At 36.3% G+C, this 20,180-nt stretch overlaps 1 protein-coding gene across 7 annotated transcripts in view; it reads right to left on the bottom strand.

Moving 5' to 3' along the window:
* LOC140751564 (kin of IRRE-like protein 1) overlaps positions 1 to 20,180 on the bottom strand; it is a 231,987-nt gene that overhangs the window by 21,719 nt on the left and 190,088 nt on the right. For all 7 annotated transcript variants that reach the window (XM_073085489.1, XM_073085490.1, XM_073085491.1 and 4 more), the window contains exons 6-10: positions 16,340 to 16,552; positions 10,421 to 10,575; positions 9,482 to 9,626; positions 6,018 to 6,148; positions 3,100 to 3,262 (exon numbers count right to left, since the gene is read on the bottom strand). In XM_073085489.1, coding sequence (XP_072941590.1) covers positions 3,100 to 3,262; positions 6,018 to 6,148; positions 9,482 to 9,626; positions 10,421 to 10,575; positions 16,340 to 16,552 — 807 coding nt within the window. The remainder of the gene's footprint in view (positions 1 to 3,099; positions 3,263 to 6,017; positions 6,149 to 9,481; positions 9,627 to 10,420; positions 10,576 to 16,339; positions 16,553 to 20,180) is intronic.

Below are 20,180 nucleotides of genomic sequence, written 5' to 3'. Positions count from 1 at the left end.
AGTCGCACCCACTGCACCTTAACTTTATTCATTAGGTACGCCGTACGATCTATTAAGCCACGGCGCCACGTGTGTTAGCGTATCGCCTTACAATAATCTGCATTGAATCGCATGTTAGAGTTTTTTTTATAATATAGAAGTAGCAGACGAGCATGCAGTCCACCTGATGGCAAGTGGCTACTGCCGCCTATGGACATTTCTAATCAACATCAGATAGGATTAAATGTTCATACCTGAGGTCGGCCGGTAGCGCATATGAATATTAATGCGCTGCTACCCCTGAGAACTAACCTGGCGCGCCTTACCACACCCTTCAAACCAGAACACAGTAGCGTTTAATGCTGCTGTTATGCGGCAAAAATAGGTGCGGGACCTTCAAGTATGTGCCAAATCTTCCCTAGGTGTGGAAACCAGAATCCCAGCACGGCGTTCTTGCATTAGGGTGGAAGGAAGTCCGTGTAGTTCCGGAACTAGAATAGGGCTACGGTATCCCCTGCCTGTCGCAAGAGGCGACTAAAAGTAGGCTTTCGGGGTTGCGGGCGGCAAGAGTGGGAGCTTGAACCGTCCAGTAAGCGACCCCGGGAAGGACGGCGGTATGTGTGGTCGCTTACCGTCATGAACACCAGATGGTGTGGGAGGAGCGAAAACTGTTCCCCCAGGGCAGAGCCCGATCGGGGCATTGCGCTTGGAGAACTCCGGTTGCGTTCCGTCGGAGATCCCGGAGTTCTCCAACAAGCGTTGAAAACGGCCACAGGGGGGGGTTTTAGCGCGGTAAGAATCCGCCGTAACCAGGCGTTGCTCCCACGTTGCGCGTTGCGCGGCAATGATTACTTACCATCAGGTAAACTCTATACTTGTTACTTTAAGCCCTCATTATTGTAATTATAAAATGTAATAAGGTTTCACATACTGCATATTATATGATTTTTCCATTAATGATGAATTCTGGGTTGAATATCCGTAATTATGAATACATGATTATGGGTAGAGCGTAATTATAATTGAATATTAACGTGTCGAAGTATAACTTTAATAATCAAATTATAGTAGTTAATTCAAAATCATCCGACAAGTGTCAGGCAACTGTAATAAAGGATTTTGTCATTTATTTATCGAAATCCAACAATGACGATTCGCCGATACATCATACAATGGGTATATCAAATTGATTTACTCTAATTATGATTACATTACTTTTGAATACTCGTATATTTTTTACAGTTACTCATTTTGACCATTCAATTACAGCAAGATTGAATTTCGCTTAGTCTTCACTTCAACTGGCTTCATTTCAGGCTAATGAATATACAAGGAAGGGATCAAAGCTCTACTTTCAACGTGTATTTAACAGTTGGAGAGCTTTAATTTACTTGAACACAAAGGGAACTAATCGGTTAATCTATAAAAGCCATTTTGAACGAATATTGAAGGCACCTTTGTCGGAATAGACAGTGCCTATAGTTAGATTACTACGTCTGGTATGCAGCGAATTCGAAATTTGAAAATTCAAACGTCTATATATTTAGACGATTGCATTTTTTATAAGGAAAACATCAGTAACGGCGTAAAAATTGTCGTAAAGGTTAATAAATATAGCGCAAATAGCAACAGTTTTTATCGAAACTATTAAAAACATTTTTTGGGTGAAAAAAAAAAAAACTAAATAACCTGTTGTGTTTTTATTTTTATCCGAAAATATTAGATCGTGTTAAAAATGTTTAATAGAAAAGTCATTAACGTTTTATATACCTTTTTTTTTTGTTTACGAGGGGGAAACCTTCAAAAGGTACCCGACGACGTGGGAACGACGCCGGGTTATATGGGATTTTAACCGCACTAAAACCCCCCCGGTGGCCGTCTTCAGCGCTTGTTGGAGAAGTCCGGGATCTCCGACGGAACACAACTAGAGTCCTCCAAGCGCGATGCCCGGATCGGGCTCTGCCCTGGGGGAGCGTACGCTTCTCTCACAACATCTGGTGATTACGACGGTATGCGACCACACATACCGCCTTCCTTGCGGCGGGATCGGCGCGCTCCCTGGCCCGTTCGGCGTCCTCTTTTGCGATAATAATAACGCGGTCGCAGAACGCAACCTCGCTATCCCAGGCGTCGCCAGAACGGACCATCGCCGCAACAACAGTCTCCGGGGTGAGGTCCGACCCTATATTCTGCACCAGGATCTGCCGCTCGGGTTGCCATGCTGGGCAATCCTCGAGCGTGTGCTACGCAGAATCCTGGGCATGTCCGCAATAATGGTACTGCGCTGAGGCCTCTCTGCCTATCCTGTGCAGGTACTCACCGAAGCAGCCATGTCCGGTGAGCACGTATATCAGCCGGTAGGTGACGCGTTTCTTCCTTTGTAACCAGGCTCGGAAGCTGGGCAGGATCGCGCTGACCACGCGTTGGCGTTTGCCCCGTGGCTCCTGGAGCCTATCACGCCAGCGTCTTAGGGCGCGCCAGCTGGCTCTCATCTGGAGCACTTCGACAGTCTCTTCGTTAGGAGGACGGCCACTCTGCCGGAGACCGCGGATCTCAAAAAAGATATCTGCGGTCATATCCGCCAGAATGTCCAGGGGCGAAAACCGCGCCAGGACTGCGTGCCACCCCTAATTCGGCCAGCCTCGCCGTGCTCACCCTCGGCCAGTACGAGAGTGTCGTCAGCGTAGCAGATGATGCTTACACCTCGGGGGAGCTCCGTCCCCAGTACGACATCGTATGCGAGATTCCACAGGAGTGGCCCCAAGACTGACCCCTGCGGAACCGCGCACACGACACCCATCTCCAACGTTTTACATACCTACAATTTTTGTATGAAATATTTTCCATGGGACATCTAGTCTCATTAGAAATAGTGGAAAACCATTTATATCTCTAAAATTAACGCTATTTCATATCTGTCGATTGGATTGAGTTAAATTTAGTTTTCTTCGTTGGTTAAGTTGGCGCTGTATTTTACTGTTATTAATTTTAGTAATTTTTGACCTTATTAGATAAATGTGATTAAGTGCGGTAAAAATCCCACATAACCAGGCGTCGCTCCCACGTCGGGTACCTTTTGAAGGTTTCCCCCTTGTAAACAAAAATGTCAATGATACTTACACACAATTCTCATTTGTACTGGCGGAGATTTCCCATCGCCCTCAACGTTGGAGGCGGTGCAGGTGTAGTTGCCGGCCTGGTACCGCGAGATGTTCCGCAGCGCTAGGTTCGAGTTCCCGGATATAATCACACCATTAGACGGATTATGTTGTAGTATAACGCCCTGTAAATAATAAACAAGGTTATTCACTATAATTAATTAAACATCATTCACATAATATACCTTTTTTTTTCGAGGGGGAAACCTTCAAAAGGTACCCGACGCCGTGGGAGCGATGCCGGGTTATGTGAGATTTTTACCGCACTAAAACCCCCCCGGTGGCCGTCCTCAGCGCTTGTTGGAGAACTCCGGGATCTCCGACGGAACACAACTAGAGTCCTCCAAGCGCGATGCCCGGATCGGGCTCTGCCCTGGGGGAGCGTACGCTCCTCTCACAACATCTGGTGATTACGACGGTATGCGACCACACATACCGCTTACCTTCCTAGGGTAGCATACTGGACAGTTCGAGCTCCCACTCTTGCTGCCCGCAACCTCGGAAGCCCCCTTTTAATCGCCTCTTACGACAGGCAGGGGATACCTACATAATTGTGGAAAAAGTGTGAGGCGCTTTTCGAACCTGATAAATGGAGCATCCCGCTTTTTCCACAATTATACTATTTACTGTTCCTTAATTGTTCCTTAAATTGAAAATTATTTTCTACTGTGTGTACTGTGCGTGTTTTTTAGTTTTTTGAACTATAATTATTTTTCCTTTTCTTCACTCTTTTTAGCTAAAAAGATAGGAGATCCATTTTTGGAGAATCGATTCTTTAGGCCTCGATATTTTTTTTGTGAATCGATTTCGATTCGAAGCTGTTCAAGAATCGATGTTTTTCGGAAAGAATCGCCATCCCTACCGAAACAAGAACGGAGTATCAACGGAGATTAGACGTGCATCAACGACTATACAGTCGCGCGTGCGAAGTTTATAGGGCAAATTCAATTTCCGTATCGTACCATATGGACTTTCGTAATGTTGGGTCAAACCATAATACTTGCAATAAAAGTCAGTAACTTATACGGTCCAAGAACTTTTTTTATAACTTTTTTTTCTTAGTAATGTATAGGAATATCAGACAAGCATGCAGTCCACCTCTTAGTAAGTGCTTACTGCCGGCTATGGACTTACTCGTATAATCAACCTGACATAGGATTAGATATTCGTATCTGAGGTCATCACAGGTGCGCCGCTTTCCCCGAGGACTAAGCTGGAACGCCTCGGAAAAGTATGTCTCCGTTACCACACCCTTCAAACCAGAACACAGCAGCGCTTAACACTGCTGTTAATAGGCAGAAATACGTGTGCCGGTAGTGCCGCCGGAGTTGAACCACAAAGGGTTCTACTACCTTTCGAAGAAGAAGCAAACATGTACGCAGTTCAATTCATGGTGTCTACTGCCGCCTATCAACAACTCTAATCAACCCCAGATAAGATTAGACTCCCAATTACAATCAGCCATAGTTGTGTTGTTATCCCGAAAGACGAAGTTGGAATGCCTCGGATATATCTTCCCTACTTTGATTTTGTACATCTGATAGTATTTATTTATTTATTTATTTATTAAATAATATCACTTACATATTATACATACAAACTGTAACTTAAGATATAACATTGCTTAATATTTATGTTATGTTATATTATAATATAAGAACAGTGAACCAGCAAGTACAGAACTAAGGTAATTAGAATTAAATAGGTAAGGTTATTACACTAGGTAACATCAAAACAATCTATAAGAACGTCTTAGCGAATCTATATTGAATTTGTGTGGATTTTAATTCAAATATTAAGTATATCTACTTGCTTTTTAACTGAATTTAGGCTTATTCTTAACTAAAAAATACTGTCTATACTTATGTACAGTTTCATAATAGTTGTTACAGCAATGTCAACAATATTTACGTGTCTTAAATTATTAATAGTAAGATATGAAGTGTACAATGACAGAATCAATTAACACTACCCTCCGTACTAGTGATAACTGTATGACGGTCGGATAGCATTCCTCAACTCCGCACGGTTATACCCTCTTGTTTCGTGTTTACTACATAGTATAAGAAAAAACTTCCGATTATTTGCACTATTACTATTATCTTAATAATTAAAGTTAAAATAATAATAAAAAAACAACAAATGTAAAACAATTAAGTAGAAAAAAATAAAATACGTAAGTAAAATATAACTTTAAAGAAAAGAAAAGAAAAAAAAAACAAACACTGAAAATACCAATAGTGACTTATAAATAAAATAATAAAAAAGAAAAAAACACAATATTTTCATAACCCAGCTGTACGATTGTTATTTTTGGGCTTTGTATGATTTACACGAGCCGCGGGGCTACACGGGTTCGTGTTATTTATTTTTCCTAAGGTGTCTGTGTGCTAGCTGTATATTCAAATTTACACCGAGACGGAAACGCTCAAAGATGCACACAGAATAATTTAAGTAATTAATGAACATGTTTGTTAATATACTTAAACACGTGAACTAAGAACTCAAATTTAACTGTTACAGGGAATATAACATCAGTTGAGTAATGAAAATTTCGCGCAAGATTATGCAAATGGGCATGCAAATCTGGGAACGTTAGCAGAACTCTGACACTGTATTTCTCGCGAACACTCCGAACGAGGCGACTAAACAACTTATATACGGGAATTCAATGTAAATTTGTCGTAAATTGTAGGTAAGCGAGTGAATTATCGAACTGTTTAAATACTGATTGTAAGACATGTGTTAATTGGCCACTGATATTAATTAAAAAAGTAAGTTTTATATTATAAATAGTTTAATATTATATGGATTTAAGTCTTTAGTGCAAATTTTCAGTTGGATTTTTCTTTATTTATTGCCGGATTGGTTTGTACTTACGTTGTGTTCCCACACGACTTTATATGCTGGAGGGTAGGCGTCGACCACGCAACCGAAGTACACGTCATCGCCTTCCTCGATGTCATTAGGGTTCATCTTGGCACCAAGGTGCATCGTAGTCTCGGGCATGTCTGTTGAATTATTCACACATAAGACGAATATTGGTATATTTACCGTACGAATTTCAAATGCTATTTGAATGAAACTGCTATAGCTATATAAATGAAACTGGTATTTTTAATACAAATAGCTCCATACTGTGATATTTTGTGTGATAATAATAAATAGTGCAATAAACAAAATTCCATTATAAAAGATTTAGTTTACATTCAATTCAATTGAATATTGAATTGAAATATGTCTGTACGTATTTGTATAAGGAATTCAAGTCCGTATTCTCGTTATATTCTTATGGTTCATATTGGCGTCGAGCTGCATCGTTGACTCGGGTACAAATGTTGAATTATTCATTGTGAAGCAAACGAACAAATAACTTTTATTTTAGCTTTCTATGTAACATAGTGAATAGCAAAACTTTACAGCAACACGACGATAAGCGGTGCATTCACCTTTCCTCTTTTAGATTAGCAATAACGCTGTTTTATAAATCGTTTTGTATATTAAACCGTAATGTCAAATCGGATGTTGATTTGAAACCTTTGTAGCCTTTGTTAAAATGTGTTAATATTTCCAAGATTACTATTGCTCAGAAAGTTAAACTACAAATATATCGACAACTACTACAATATACTAGTAGTATGGTAACTGAACCTATAATATTTTTATACACCTAACTAGCAGAACCCGCAGCTTCGCCCGCGTAAATAAGTATGATGTGTCATACAAATAACTGTAATTGTAAATATGTACATCTAACAATTTTAACAATAAAGTAGCTTTAATATTTCATTAATTTTTTTTTTTTTTCATTTTTTCGTCTTTTTTTCGTCACTGTGTACCTCAATTGGTCAAGTTTTCTTCAGAAACATACACTAAATCTCTAATTAGTGGACTGTAATGAAACTTCTTTAAAACATAAGTGTCATGTAGGATACAATAATCATTATTTTCACTATTCCATAGGAACCGTCCCTGTTATTCTCCGATCCATAAAGTACTAACCACTATCCAAAAATCATAACGTTCCCTTGGTATGTTAAAAACAAAACACAAACGTATTAATGGGAACCAAATGGCAACTGTTTGGTTGCAAGCAGTGGTTTTTTCCAGGGTCGCTAGTTGGGCGGTTAGACCTCCCATTCTTGCCGCAACCCCAGAAGTCCCTTTTTAGTCTCTTACGACAGGCAGGGGATACTGTAACCCTGTTCTAGTCCAAAATTTTAATCCAAGGTCTATGTGTCTACACACAGCAAACAAAACGTCAGTAAGCAATGTATCCAAAGTGGTTGGGATGTAATCAGTATACCAAAATGTGTTCCATGTGAATAAAATAACGCATGATCATATATGACATTTGTACCCGTCCACGTTGTGGTGTAGTTGTGCTTATGTGTGAATAGACACCTTCGGAAATTTCACGTTTCTAACTTCGAACCTGTACCCTTACCAGGAGTTTTTACGTTTCGACAAATATGACTGTTTTGGTATTTGTTTACGTATTAGAAATTAGAAAGCTGAATATTCATTTTCATCGATATTGCTTTAAAACTGACGGACTTTCATACTACCTTTCAACCCCTATTTAACCCCCTTAACGCTGGAATATCAAAAATCCGTTCTTAGTGCGCATCTATGTTATAAAATGAACCTACATTCCAAATTTCATGATTCCAGCTTCAGTAGTTTAGTCAAAACCTTGATTAATACGTTTTGTACGTTTTGAATCTTTTCGCTTTTATATACGTACGTTTAAAGAAGGTGAAAGATCATAAGAATCAATGTTAAGGATCAAACTTTGAAATAATTATGATAATAGTCGTAGTTTTTCAAGTAATTATCATATTTCAAACTTTGTCAAGCAAATTTTGATCAAGATTGATTATTACCAGGATTGATTACAACAGGCATACGAGTATTCGAAATATTTTAAATATTTGTTTGAAGAGTGGAGCGCCACAACAATTTCGTATGTAAACTATACTAAATATGTAGTTTAAATCGTATTCAAATAAACTGTTATTGACGTACGAAAACATGGAGGACGAGCTGATGAAAGCCCAGACAATACCTTTCCATAATTATATTCCCATAAGCTCTGTCTTGCTGCCTCAATATCTATACAAATTGACCGCAAATTCTATACAATTGTTGAATTGCACGTATTCTTATTATAGCTTAGTGCCGAGCGCATACTTGCCGTGGAAAGATACCCAGCTGAATAATTCATTGTTCCGTAGACAAATATTAGTGCAATCTCTCTGCTATTAAATCGATACTTGTTTTGCTCCAGGAATAAGTACACATGCAGTAGAATTATAATAACACATTTTTAACTGACTTCCCTTTATTTGACTGACTTTATTTTTGCGATTTGTTGTACATGGAGTTCCGTTTCGCGGAAAATACAAAATTTTCACGTTTTTTATAACCCAGAACAGTATGAGCTATAGATACGCCTATAATCTAAATTAGGTTAATCGCTGGGTTAGGCGTACTCATAATTTTACTTACTAAACTTAATTAATGATTTATGTAAATCATGTCTATTTTCAGCCAGTTTCATAAGTTGTCTAAAGGGACCATGCTCTTCTTCGAACGTCACAAACCATTGTATTTCAGACCCACATCCGTTCGGAATCGCTGCGGCTGAATACAAACAAAATCTAACTAATTAAAACGACTCGTTCGCTTCGTCGACTCTGATGTATTTGCTTTCTAGCTTTCACGCAGTTCATTCGATCTAATCAATATGACTATTTGAGTTCAAATTGTGTAAGTTGAACACAATATTACTAATTAGTTTTATTGCACTTGTTTTTACGGTCATGTATGGCCTCTATTCGGGAAGAACTTAAAAAAAACTTTCCATGGTAGATGAGCAACGATTTAGGAAATCATTGCTTCTGAATTTTATTACATTGTATCTCTTGTGAGACGTGGACCAACAAAATTTGCATAAGTACTTGGGTATTTCGTTTTTATTTTTTTATTTTATAGGTAATATTTTATGTAACTGTTTAATTTTATGTTAATTTGTGCCTTCATTTATCTCATAAAACACGTAATTGAATTGAAAATTTTCATTAACCCATTACTGTCCCATTGCTGGGCACGGGTCTCCTCTCAGAATGAGAAGGATTAGGCTATAGTCCATCGCGCTGGCTAAGTGCGAATTTACCAATTTACCAAAAACAAGTTATCAAAGGTGAAGTCGGTAGACTCGACCACTTTTTTTCTAAGAATTCTCAGGTATGCAGATTTCATCATGGTGTTTTTTACTTCACCGTTTATGCAAGTGATAATTAACCTCTAATATACAATCATAATTAAAAAATATAACTTACAATATATGTTGAGCAGTAACTTTGTTTCAATTATCGATCCGTTGATCTTGGGTTGCTCCGCTCTGCAAGTAAGCACTTGTCCATTGTGCTTTTTCAAGGGCATCCATTCCAGCATAGAGAGAGTCTCATTACGGTCCTCCAGATCCTGTAGGAATTTCCACATTAATTTTCCTTATTTACGTACAACAAATGTAAGATGTGTGTACAAAACTGTTGGTTGTATTTATGTATTAGCAGTATCTTTTGTAAATCTATTTAAAACAAGCTGTGCCTAAGAGTTCGTTTCCAATCCAGAAGCGAAATGAAAAAATAAATAATAATATCTATTTAGCTTCGTAAACTATCAAATTTTAATTTATTAAATGCATCGTTTTAATTATGTTTGAACAGAAATATACGAGTAATTACGTTTAGATACATAAAACATAACTCATTAATACATTTACTACTACATTCACTTCATATTTTTACCAAGAATCAGTAAACAGATAAAATTATTCATAGATTTAATGCGAATAATTAAATTATAATCATACAACTGTTATCGATTATTTACATTTCATATCAACTTGTGGAAGGGAGTATATCCAATACTCCCTTCCACAAGTTTATAAACACAACATTATAAACTGCATTAGGATGACAGCGTCACTTTACGATTAAAAATAAATCAACTTACTCTGATCATGCTTCGTTTTAGAGTGAAACACGTGTTGGTTGTGGTGTGTATGGTGGATGGTGGTGTATATTTTTATTTCTTTCATAAGCACGCATCCTTTGTGGGAAGTTGGGTGGTACATACAGCATGGTTTAAAATATATACCATCATACATATTGATAGCGGATTGTTGCGAAGTAGTCCTAATCTTAACTTAATAGCGTGGATTAACCCCTGATACAATTAACAACACTATATAATTAAAAGATTAGGTTACTCACCTTGTGTTTGGTAACGGAATCTAGTAAAGTGGAACCAAGCCACCACGTGATCGTAGCTGGTGGCCTCGCTCCAGTAGACTTGCACCATAACTCGCCCTTCCGCCCCACTGACAAAGGTTGTTCTCTGGACAAAATCTCCACCGTTAAGGGTTTCACTGTGAAATAAAGCACCGAGTTAGATAAATTCAGACTATTTTACATTTATTAAACAAGGTTTTTTGGTAGCAAATATTGTTAATTCAAAAGTTAAATAAAGGACTATGGGTGTATTAAATCCCGCAGATCAAGAACTAAATGTTTGACGCATATCTTCTAACCCACACAATGCTTAATGTAAGTGTTTAATTAATAGTGAGTTGGAATATAGATGGACAAAGCAGGATGGACAAAAGGAATACAAATGAACAAAGCAACAATACTATCAGAATATTATAGGGTAATAGATATTTTTCAAAATCATTTGAAATCATTCGTTATTTATTATTTATAACGGTGATGACAATAGGAATAAGAAATTGTCAAAGGCAAACGATTTTATTTGGGCGTTGTCTGTCGAAAAGAAATCCTCGATACAGCTAACAACACTTCAAACGCACGATTTGGTAAAAAATATTCTTACGAATTCGTATTATTTTTGTGGATTTACAACCTTCTTTTCCATTTCCAAGCAATTTCAATGCGTAATACATTCTCTGACACTGTTTTTTCGTAATACGTTGTCTTCTCTAAAAGACTCTTAGATAAACGTGACTTAGATTACAGTACGAGTATTTTGTACAAAAATTCAGTGCTTAGTTTTGGTTTTATTTTTGTTGTTTACGTTTTTTATAACTCTATCTACTGTTACTATTACATTTATCACAAAGTAATTTACAGAATAATAATCGACCGTTACAGTTTGCATTTTTTTATTTCGCCCCATAAGTTAACCTTTAAGTTAAAATTCAGCTATTTATGCTATACCTGCGTGCTTGGGTTATGGACAAGCATACGAGTAGCAAATTTCCTATAAGAATTCCCTTTTTACGTGTTTTTTCGAACGTAACCCTAAAAATGATGGAATTTTTCAGAAGGGCTATTTTAATACATATATGCGGAACGACGAACAAAATTCTTTTAACCATACTCCCTCGTTTGGGTCATCGGCGAAAAAGGGTTTTATATTTTGTCAACAACTTTTAGTTTTTTGTCACCTACGACCTTTCCAGTAAGTACGAGTACTTATTTACTATAGGAAAAATGTTATAAAAATTCAGATATCGTCGATTAAGTTAGAAAACCGAATAACTCTATCGAAGCAAACTTTTCATAAGGTAAAATAACTTAATTACCAAAAACAATTATACAACCTTAACATTATTATCACCTTACTGGTCTGACGCGCAGAGGGTCCCAAGTTCGATCCCCGGCCAGAGAGATATCTAAATGATGAATTTAGATTTCTGTTTCTGGGTCTGGGTGTTTGTGTAGTTGTCTATGTGTGTCCATGGCACCCATACAGGGGATCCTAGTGTGGGGTTGTGAGTGTAGAAAGTGTTTATTTTTTTAAAAAGAAGTGAAAATGATCATAAAATCTTATTATGAGGATCTATTCATGAATTTTATACAAAAAATCAAACTGAAAACTCATAACGTGTCGTAGTCACAACTCAAAGAGTAACGGAGACTGTGCATTTTATGCTAGTTGGAAAAATACAAAAACTTTAAACCACAAGTTCGTCAAAAGAGTTGATATTTCGATATCAACGTTATATATTGCTTTTGGTGTGGACTACACAAGTTTATAAAGTTTACTGGATACCCTACATAATAAATACAAAGATAAAATATTATTTTTTTACAATATGAATTATAACTCTGTTTTTTATTAAAATAAATGCGGTTACACTATGTCAATTGATTTAACGTTAGGACTTGGTGATGAGTGGTACATAACTATAGTGTCTTCAAGTTAAGTTGGTGATCGCTCAAATCCCTCATCAAAGTAAAAGCAGACTAGTACATCAGGTTTTGTTTAAACGTAGCCCTGTATAAAAACGGGAGCTGCGTTTAAAAGTTACGACTGTTAATGAGATCTGAAATCAGTCACACGTTGATTGAACGTCGCTTTTTGTGTTTTGACGGTTACTGCAGATACGTATAGGGTACTTGTTATATCGCGGTCGAGTGTCGATAAAAGATATAAACGTAAAAATGTCAAATAATTTGTATAATTGAAGAATGTGTATTTTACATATATTTTGATAACCTAAAGTATTCCTGTTTAAAAATATTTAAAATAAGCATTCCTCATTGAAATATTAAATATGACGGAATACTGTCAATGTCAAGTTTTCAAAACTGTCGATGTCGGTCAGGGAACCTATGTGTACCCCACAGGTTACATACTCTTTGGATGTCGGTAATTCTGTATTTCGCTGTTTTTGTCGTAAAGTTATTGTTACCTTTAGTACTTTACAACCTGGCTTTTGGGTATCCCGTCATTATTTCTGAATTTAATTAATTATTTATAATAATTATAACAAAACAACCTTTTAAATAGTATCTGGTTTTATAGATGTAAGTGACATGTCAAAATTAAAAAGAAGAAGTTGTCAATTTGATATGCGTAAAAGTGGATATATACATATTATATAATAGTAGAATCCAACGTAAACGTTGAATAAATATGTACTGATGAGAAGATTCCATTTCAATCCTGAATATGTATCTGCTCTGAGCTGCATAATATGATTTTGGACTGATTCTACCTTACTTGTTTACTCAGCTTATGTTTTATGGACTATTGTGATTTTCGTGCGATCGCTGTCGATTGTGTTGACAAGGATTCAATATCATCAGGTAAAATATACATCAGTTAGTTGTATTAATCGTGAAATAATCGTTGATAGTTTTAAACTAGAGAAGCTAATCTTTTTACATTTTTCTTTTTTTTAGATAATTACAATAGCAAGACAAGGACATTCTTGGGATGACAAAATAATCAGTTATTATTGCAACTGCATCGCTGGGCAACAAACCGTACTCGTAGGTAGCTGCGCTCACATTATGACCATTGTTTGATGTTTGGGCTGAGCTCGTCACAGGATATTACAGAACCTGCTACATGATTGGATGAAAATATTGATAAGGGAAGATATTGAAAATGAATAAATAATTGTATCTAAGTAAAAAATAAATAAAATATTATCTAAATGTGTACTTAAAGTTGTTTTATTTATACACTTAAATGTTTTAACTAAAATAAATTGGTATAGAAGTACATATTTTGGTATGTTTGTTTAAGTCAAGATTTATGAAAGTAAATATAATTAATGTTTATCAAATATAGGTATTGTTTCTCAATACATACAATACAATATTTATATATCTACGCCCATTCGCGTAAAAAATATATTAAAAAGTATATAATGTATATAGTAAGTTAAAATAGAATGACAGATGACATTATTACGGTAATCACTACCGCCATGATGTTTTTCCACTGTTGTGTTGCAAGTTTAAGTGTAAATTATTGTTTTTAAACAATTAAACGAACATAATTTGAAGAAAATGAATCCCTACGAATTGTTCTTTGCATGATTTCTTAGTTTTTAGTATAGTGTACAAAAGGTGACCGGGAGCCCATACATTTTGAAACATCTCCTTTAAATATAATTTCCACTCTCAAATTGGACGGTGATAGAATCATTTGTTTTCGAGGCATCACCACCACGTCTATGGCTAAGGTACTTTACAACAGCGAAGCGCCAGACCAGGTACGGTGTCAACTGAACGCCTCGAATAAGAACTACACCTGTGGAGTAGCGCATATCTGGCCTAACTAAGGCAGGACTCTAATCTTATCTGAGGTTACCATCAGATCGCCTGCATACTTGTTACTACTACTCCAGTTAAAAATACGTATGGACCCATTGTAAGGTACAATTGACTGTTTGATTTGGATATTTCGTCGGAGATTCAACTTTTGAGTATATAAAACGAGCTTATAAAATAACATGACAGAATTGATAACAGTACAATGCTTTTATTACATTTCCACAAAAAGATTTTTAAGCTATTGCATAGCTTTTATCGAGGGCTTTGAGTGCGGCGACCGAATGAAGAAACTAAAGAACTAACTAAAGAAGAAAATAAAAACGGATAAAATATGCTATGCAATAGCTTTACCACGGCAGTTCCTGAATGCTGCACGTTTTTTATTTGTTACGTTACCAAGCTCCAATAAACTGTAGAATAAATCTTCATCGCTATTAAAATATCAAATGAATTAACGGTGACGTAGGGATTCTAATGACAGTGTGGCAACTTCCCGCTACTCTTCAAGAGATGGCGCCACCAGTATTCTGAATGACGCTATCGAAGTTTTCTAAACATCCGAACTGAGTCAACTGAGATTGTTGGAGCACGGCCGCTCCCCGGGCGTGATCACCTAGCCCGGCGGGAGAACTCCCTTTGCCAAAACAGAAGAGAAAAAGAAATCAAAAAATAAAATTATAAAGTTACATAGAGTTGAATATAATAGAAAATTTATAAAATTCACGTATCTTTTATACACTATTTGGGAATATAAAAGGTCTTGACGGAATTTACCACAATTTTCCTCAAATTCTATCTATCTTCTATCAGTTACTGCCTGTGTAACTGTTATTATCGTCTTTCCCTTTCCCTAAACCAATAACGATCTTAGATTCCCGCGTCCACCCTCATGCGGATTAAGTCAACTCTTTCTCAATAAATTCTAAAGAATACTATGTCTTTTATCATTTTAGATTTTTTTTAAATAATTTTAATAAATCAATAAGTATTTTAAATAATAAATTGCATATATTAAATGGCTGCTTTGCAAGAATAATCACACAACTTACAATTGAAAATAATTTTCCACGAAGGCCAGTTTAAAATTAAATAATGTTTTTGTTTCGAGGTCTTCTTACTAAACGAAGATAAAATAAAGAAAATGAAATAAGTACTCATATTTAACCACAATATAGTTGACACAGAATAGGAATTATTTTGGTTTAAATTGTATCTTCAACTCACTAATAATTAGACATTAATTTATTTTCTAGTAGGAAAATAAAAGTTAATCGTTTGTAGTTCACGATGGAACACGTCGAAAGCTTTGCGGTGATTGCAGATGCGATGTATCACATTTGGGACACCAGTGAAATGTATCACACACTTCATACATGCCATTTGTTTTTACGTAACACGAATTAAACCATAGAGCTTACATTGGATAGAAAAGAAGTTGAGTTACACTTTTTTTTAAGTTCTTGCCTTAGTACCAATATACATTATATGCACTACTTGCATGTCTCATAATTCGTATGTCTCTGTCTACATGGAAACCCTCCGATTAATATAATATGTTTATACAAATTCTATCATACTTCTTATATACATAAATAATATTTTAAATTAAACTATATATATTATATTATTTTTTACTAAATTAAGTATAAGTTTATATTTCTAAAAATATTAATTGAAAATGTCGTACACATTTATACGTTTATGAAGACAATACAATAGTCTATATTATCTCGAAGCTTCGTTCAGTTTTTTTATTTTTTCACTTTTAACTTTTTTTGTTTTACACCTTTTTACAAACTTAAGGCGAAAAAAATCATTAGTATTGAAATAATACTTCAATAATATTTTTAAAATATAGTAATTGTATAGTACAGTCCATTACTTTCAATATATAAAACAATGACACATTAATTCTTTATTCGCGTATAACTGACTAGGAATGGAACTCGAATACTTTCGAGCATTAGATTGGTATGGTAACCATTCCTATTACCTTTAGATCATACTTCAGATCTTACTTACTTAAAAATAAAATGAGAACGTTTGCAACTCGGTTTAAAGTGAAGGTTATTTTACAAAATAACGAAACTCGATACTTACGGTATAGATCTAGCTGAACCGTCGTCCTTTGCGGTGGAGCTAGCCTTGTGTTGTTAGCTGTGCAAGTGAACGTTGCTGCTAATAGGTTTCTTGTAGCATTCTTGATGGACAGCGTTAGGGTCTTTGAACCAGCGCTCAGCTGAATATCACCGACACCGACCGCTGGTAGGACTGTGTCGCCTGCAAGCCACCGCACTCTTGGTGTTGGGACCCCTAGAAAATAAAGGCCGTGTCATAAATATGTCTTAATATATAATATGATATATCGGGACACTCTGTGGTATATTAAAGATATAACTTTTTACGATTCGTTTGAAAAGACACCTTATACTTTTACCTTTCTTTTTTTTTGTTAACGAGGGGGAAACCATCAAAGGTACCCGGTGCCGTGGGAGCGAAACAGGGTTATGTGGGATTTTTACCGCACTAAAACCCCCCCGGTGGCCGTCCTTTGCGTTGCCAAGAGGACTCCTACGGACCTCATACTTTCTACCTAATAGGTAATATACTGGTGAGCGCTGCTGTGTTATGATTTGAAGGGTAAAGGTATTTCGATTAAAAAGCGTTTGATCTCTAAATGCTTTAAATAGAGTAATTTTTAATCAACTACGGAGGGTAATCTTTTTTGAGTATATATATATATTTAGATATGTCTCGTAATTTGACATACCTTTCAGTCGTTTGGACTGAAAGGCTTAATTATAGGATTATAGTATATTATGAGGTGTCGTTGAATTCGTCTAAATATTGCGAGTAACATAAGCTATAATTTAAAGTAGTCGGGCCTTTTTATAATAATTACTTGTTAACAATAAATTAGTCGTATCCGCAATACGAAAGTAAAACAAATGACAGAACAGTTAACAATGACAGAACAGTCGATTTTACGTTACAACGGATTAGTGCAGATGACGCAGATAAAGTTGGAATCGAATATAAATCTCGGTCAGGCCGCCAATTTAAATTTTCAACGATGAAACCCTATGCGGTGTGGAAACAAAATAATCCAGATTAAAAAATCTTTAAAAATGGGTCGATGTGTTTAATCTCTCACGGCTATAATACTCGTAGTTCAAAGTTTAACAATATTAATACTAAATGAAGTACTACTTTTAGTTAAAATAATTTACAAATTGTTTTGAAGATATTTTTGTCTAAGAAGTAAAAATAAAAGATTATGATCGTTAAAATGAGTCGTCTGCGGCGTTTTCACTGTTACACCTACAAATTACTGTATATGCAGAAGCAAACGCAATCTGCCTGATGGTATTATGATCACTATTACCTTTGGACCACATACCATCAGGTGGACTGCATGCTCGTCTATAAAAAAAATTTAACAAAAAAATACAACCGACTTCTATGTCACTACAAAGCAAAAAATAATTGAAATAAATGTTGGTTTAATACATATTTCTGAAGTCGGCGCTCAATATATTTCGTTGGATAACGATGTAAACAGCATGTCTAATATGAGCACCGACTTCAGAAATATGTACTAAACCAACATTTATTTCAATTATTTTGTACTTGGTAGTGACATAGAAGTCGGTTGTTTTTTTTTTGCTAAAATTTTTTTTCACCCTTTTTAGTGATGACTTACTAACATTTATATTAATACAATATAAAATTGTATAAACGTGATCATGAATGAAGGTAAGGTCTGAGTTTACATTGATTGGAACCGCCCGCTCGCAGGGCGCTACTGCGCCCTGCTCCCATAGTTTTATATTGTCTTATATGTTCCAACCTAACCTAACTAAATAGTCAATGATGAACTGGCTTTGCAATTTGATTAGAACCTACACCAACTATCTTCAAACACAACTCAATTATTCCCATCGGTTGAGGAGTTACATATTTTGACTCTGAGCCACATTATCAGACCCTTAAATAGTCAATGATAAACTGGTTTTGCTATTTCATTAGAACCTACACCAAATATCTTCAAACAAAACTCAATTATACCCATCGGTTGAGGAGTTACATATTTTGTCTCCAGAAACCACTCTGATCCTCGTCATATTTAAATGGGACCAACTTGTAGCAATTGTCCACACACAAAATTAAAGGCATTAAAATAGGTTCATAAACGGCGAAGTTATGGCTATTATATTTACATGGGTGGAGGAGTTCCTCTCATTTTCTCATTGATGGATCCTAACCATATTTAAATGGGACCAACTTCCAGCTCGTCTCTATACAATAAAAAAATAATTATTAAAATCGGTCCACTAACGGCGGAGTAATTCGTGTACATACATAGGAAAAAAAAATACCGGCTGAATTGATAACCACCTCCTTTTTGAAGTCGGTTAATTATATATATAAAAAAATGTAATCCTGCCTAAGGACAATACACCCGTTGCTGCCCTTCACACGTTGCTGCTGCCGGGCTATGTTGGATTGCATTGTACGTTGCTGTTCTATATGATATATAGATGCGTTACTCGTATAAGCCTAGAGTACAGACTAGTATAAACCCTCGTGTAAGTGAATTGAAACACCACCAACAACAACGAGCACCAACAACCAAACCAAAAAACACCAAAACACCAAACAAAAAACATAGGCGTGGAAGTGATACAAATGAACAACCATTAAAACGAGTACATTTGCGTAACGAAAAATAATATTCACTTGTCAGGCACAATTGAATATTTCAGTAAAACAAATTTTATTAATCCCACCGCCTGTCCTGAACAATGGAAGAAAGAAAATAATCAACACGTCACAACCTCAACCTGACAAATAGTGACACCACAAACGTATTTATGTTACAACGTATCAGTGTCTAAAACGTTCGAGCGAGCTTAAATCGAATGTAAATCCCGGTCGGATTACCTATTTAAATTCACATCAAACGATCCAAACAGTTATCCCGAAAACAAAACAGCGCGGAGTAAATAATCCGTATGCGCTTAATTGATTGACGGTGCTATCGTCGAAAAAACAATCATCGACCTATTTTATTCGCGTGCCTTTATCAATCCATGCTTTGAGTGATGGGATAAGCCAATATTTATATTAATTATAGAGGTATGGCAGACGAGCAGACTTGACGACCCTCGTTACCATACCGGTCTGACGTGCAATGGGTTCCAGGTTCGATCTCCGGCCTGACAGATATCTGAGTGATGAATTTAGATATCTGTACTGGGTCTGGGTGCTTGACTGCTTGTGTTTTTTTTTTATCTTGCTTGCGTTTGGCTGGAACGTTACCTGATGTTAAGTGAGATGCAGCCTTGGATAAAACTCTCTTGCCTAGAAGTAGCCTATTCACCCTTGACTTGAACAATCCCAGGTATGTATCGGGAAACAACGAAGGCGGGAGTGTGTTCCATTCTTTGGCGGTTCGCAGCAGGAATGAGTTGCTAAAACGCTTAGTCCGCACAAGAGGAATATCAACTAAATATTGATGGTATCCCGCGGTTCGTCTAGATGTCCGATGACGTCTTTGTGTGTGTTCATGGCACCCACGATACACTGAATCCTAGTGTGGGGCTATCAGTGTAGAAATCGTTTATTTATTTATTTATATATAGAGCATTCTGTGCTGTCCACCTGATGATAAGTGGCTACTGCAACCCATGGACACCTTCACTCACTCCAGATAAGATTAGATTTCTAGCCGAGGTCGCACTCAGATGCACCGCTTCCCCTGAGGGCTAAGCTGGAATGCCTTGGATCAGTATATCTTCCTTACCACACCTTTCAAACCAGAACACAGCCACGCTGAATATTGCTGTTATTAGGCAGAAATAACGATGAGCGTGAGTTCCCTACGTGGAACATATCTTTTGTAAGTTTAGATAATAATTTCAATAATAACTTAAGAGAT

The sequence above is a fragment of the Epargyreus clarus genome, unplaced genomic scaffold (genome assembly GCF_041222505.1).
Source record: "Epargyreus clarus isolate Ecla_fem2 unplaced genomic scaffold, WU_Ecla_fem_2.2 ptg000023l, whole genome shotgun sequence".
Taxonomy (NCBI): Eukaryota; Metazoa; Arthropoda; class Insecta; order Lepidoptera; family Hesperiidae; genus Epargyreus; species Epargyreus clarus.
This window is presented reverse-complemented; position numbering and strand designations above follow the sequence as displayed.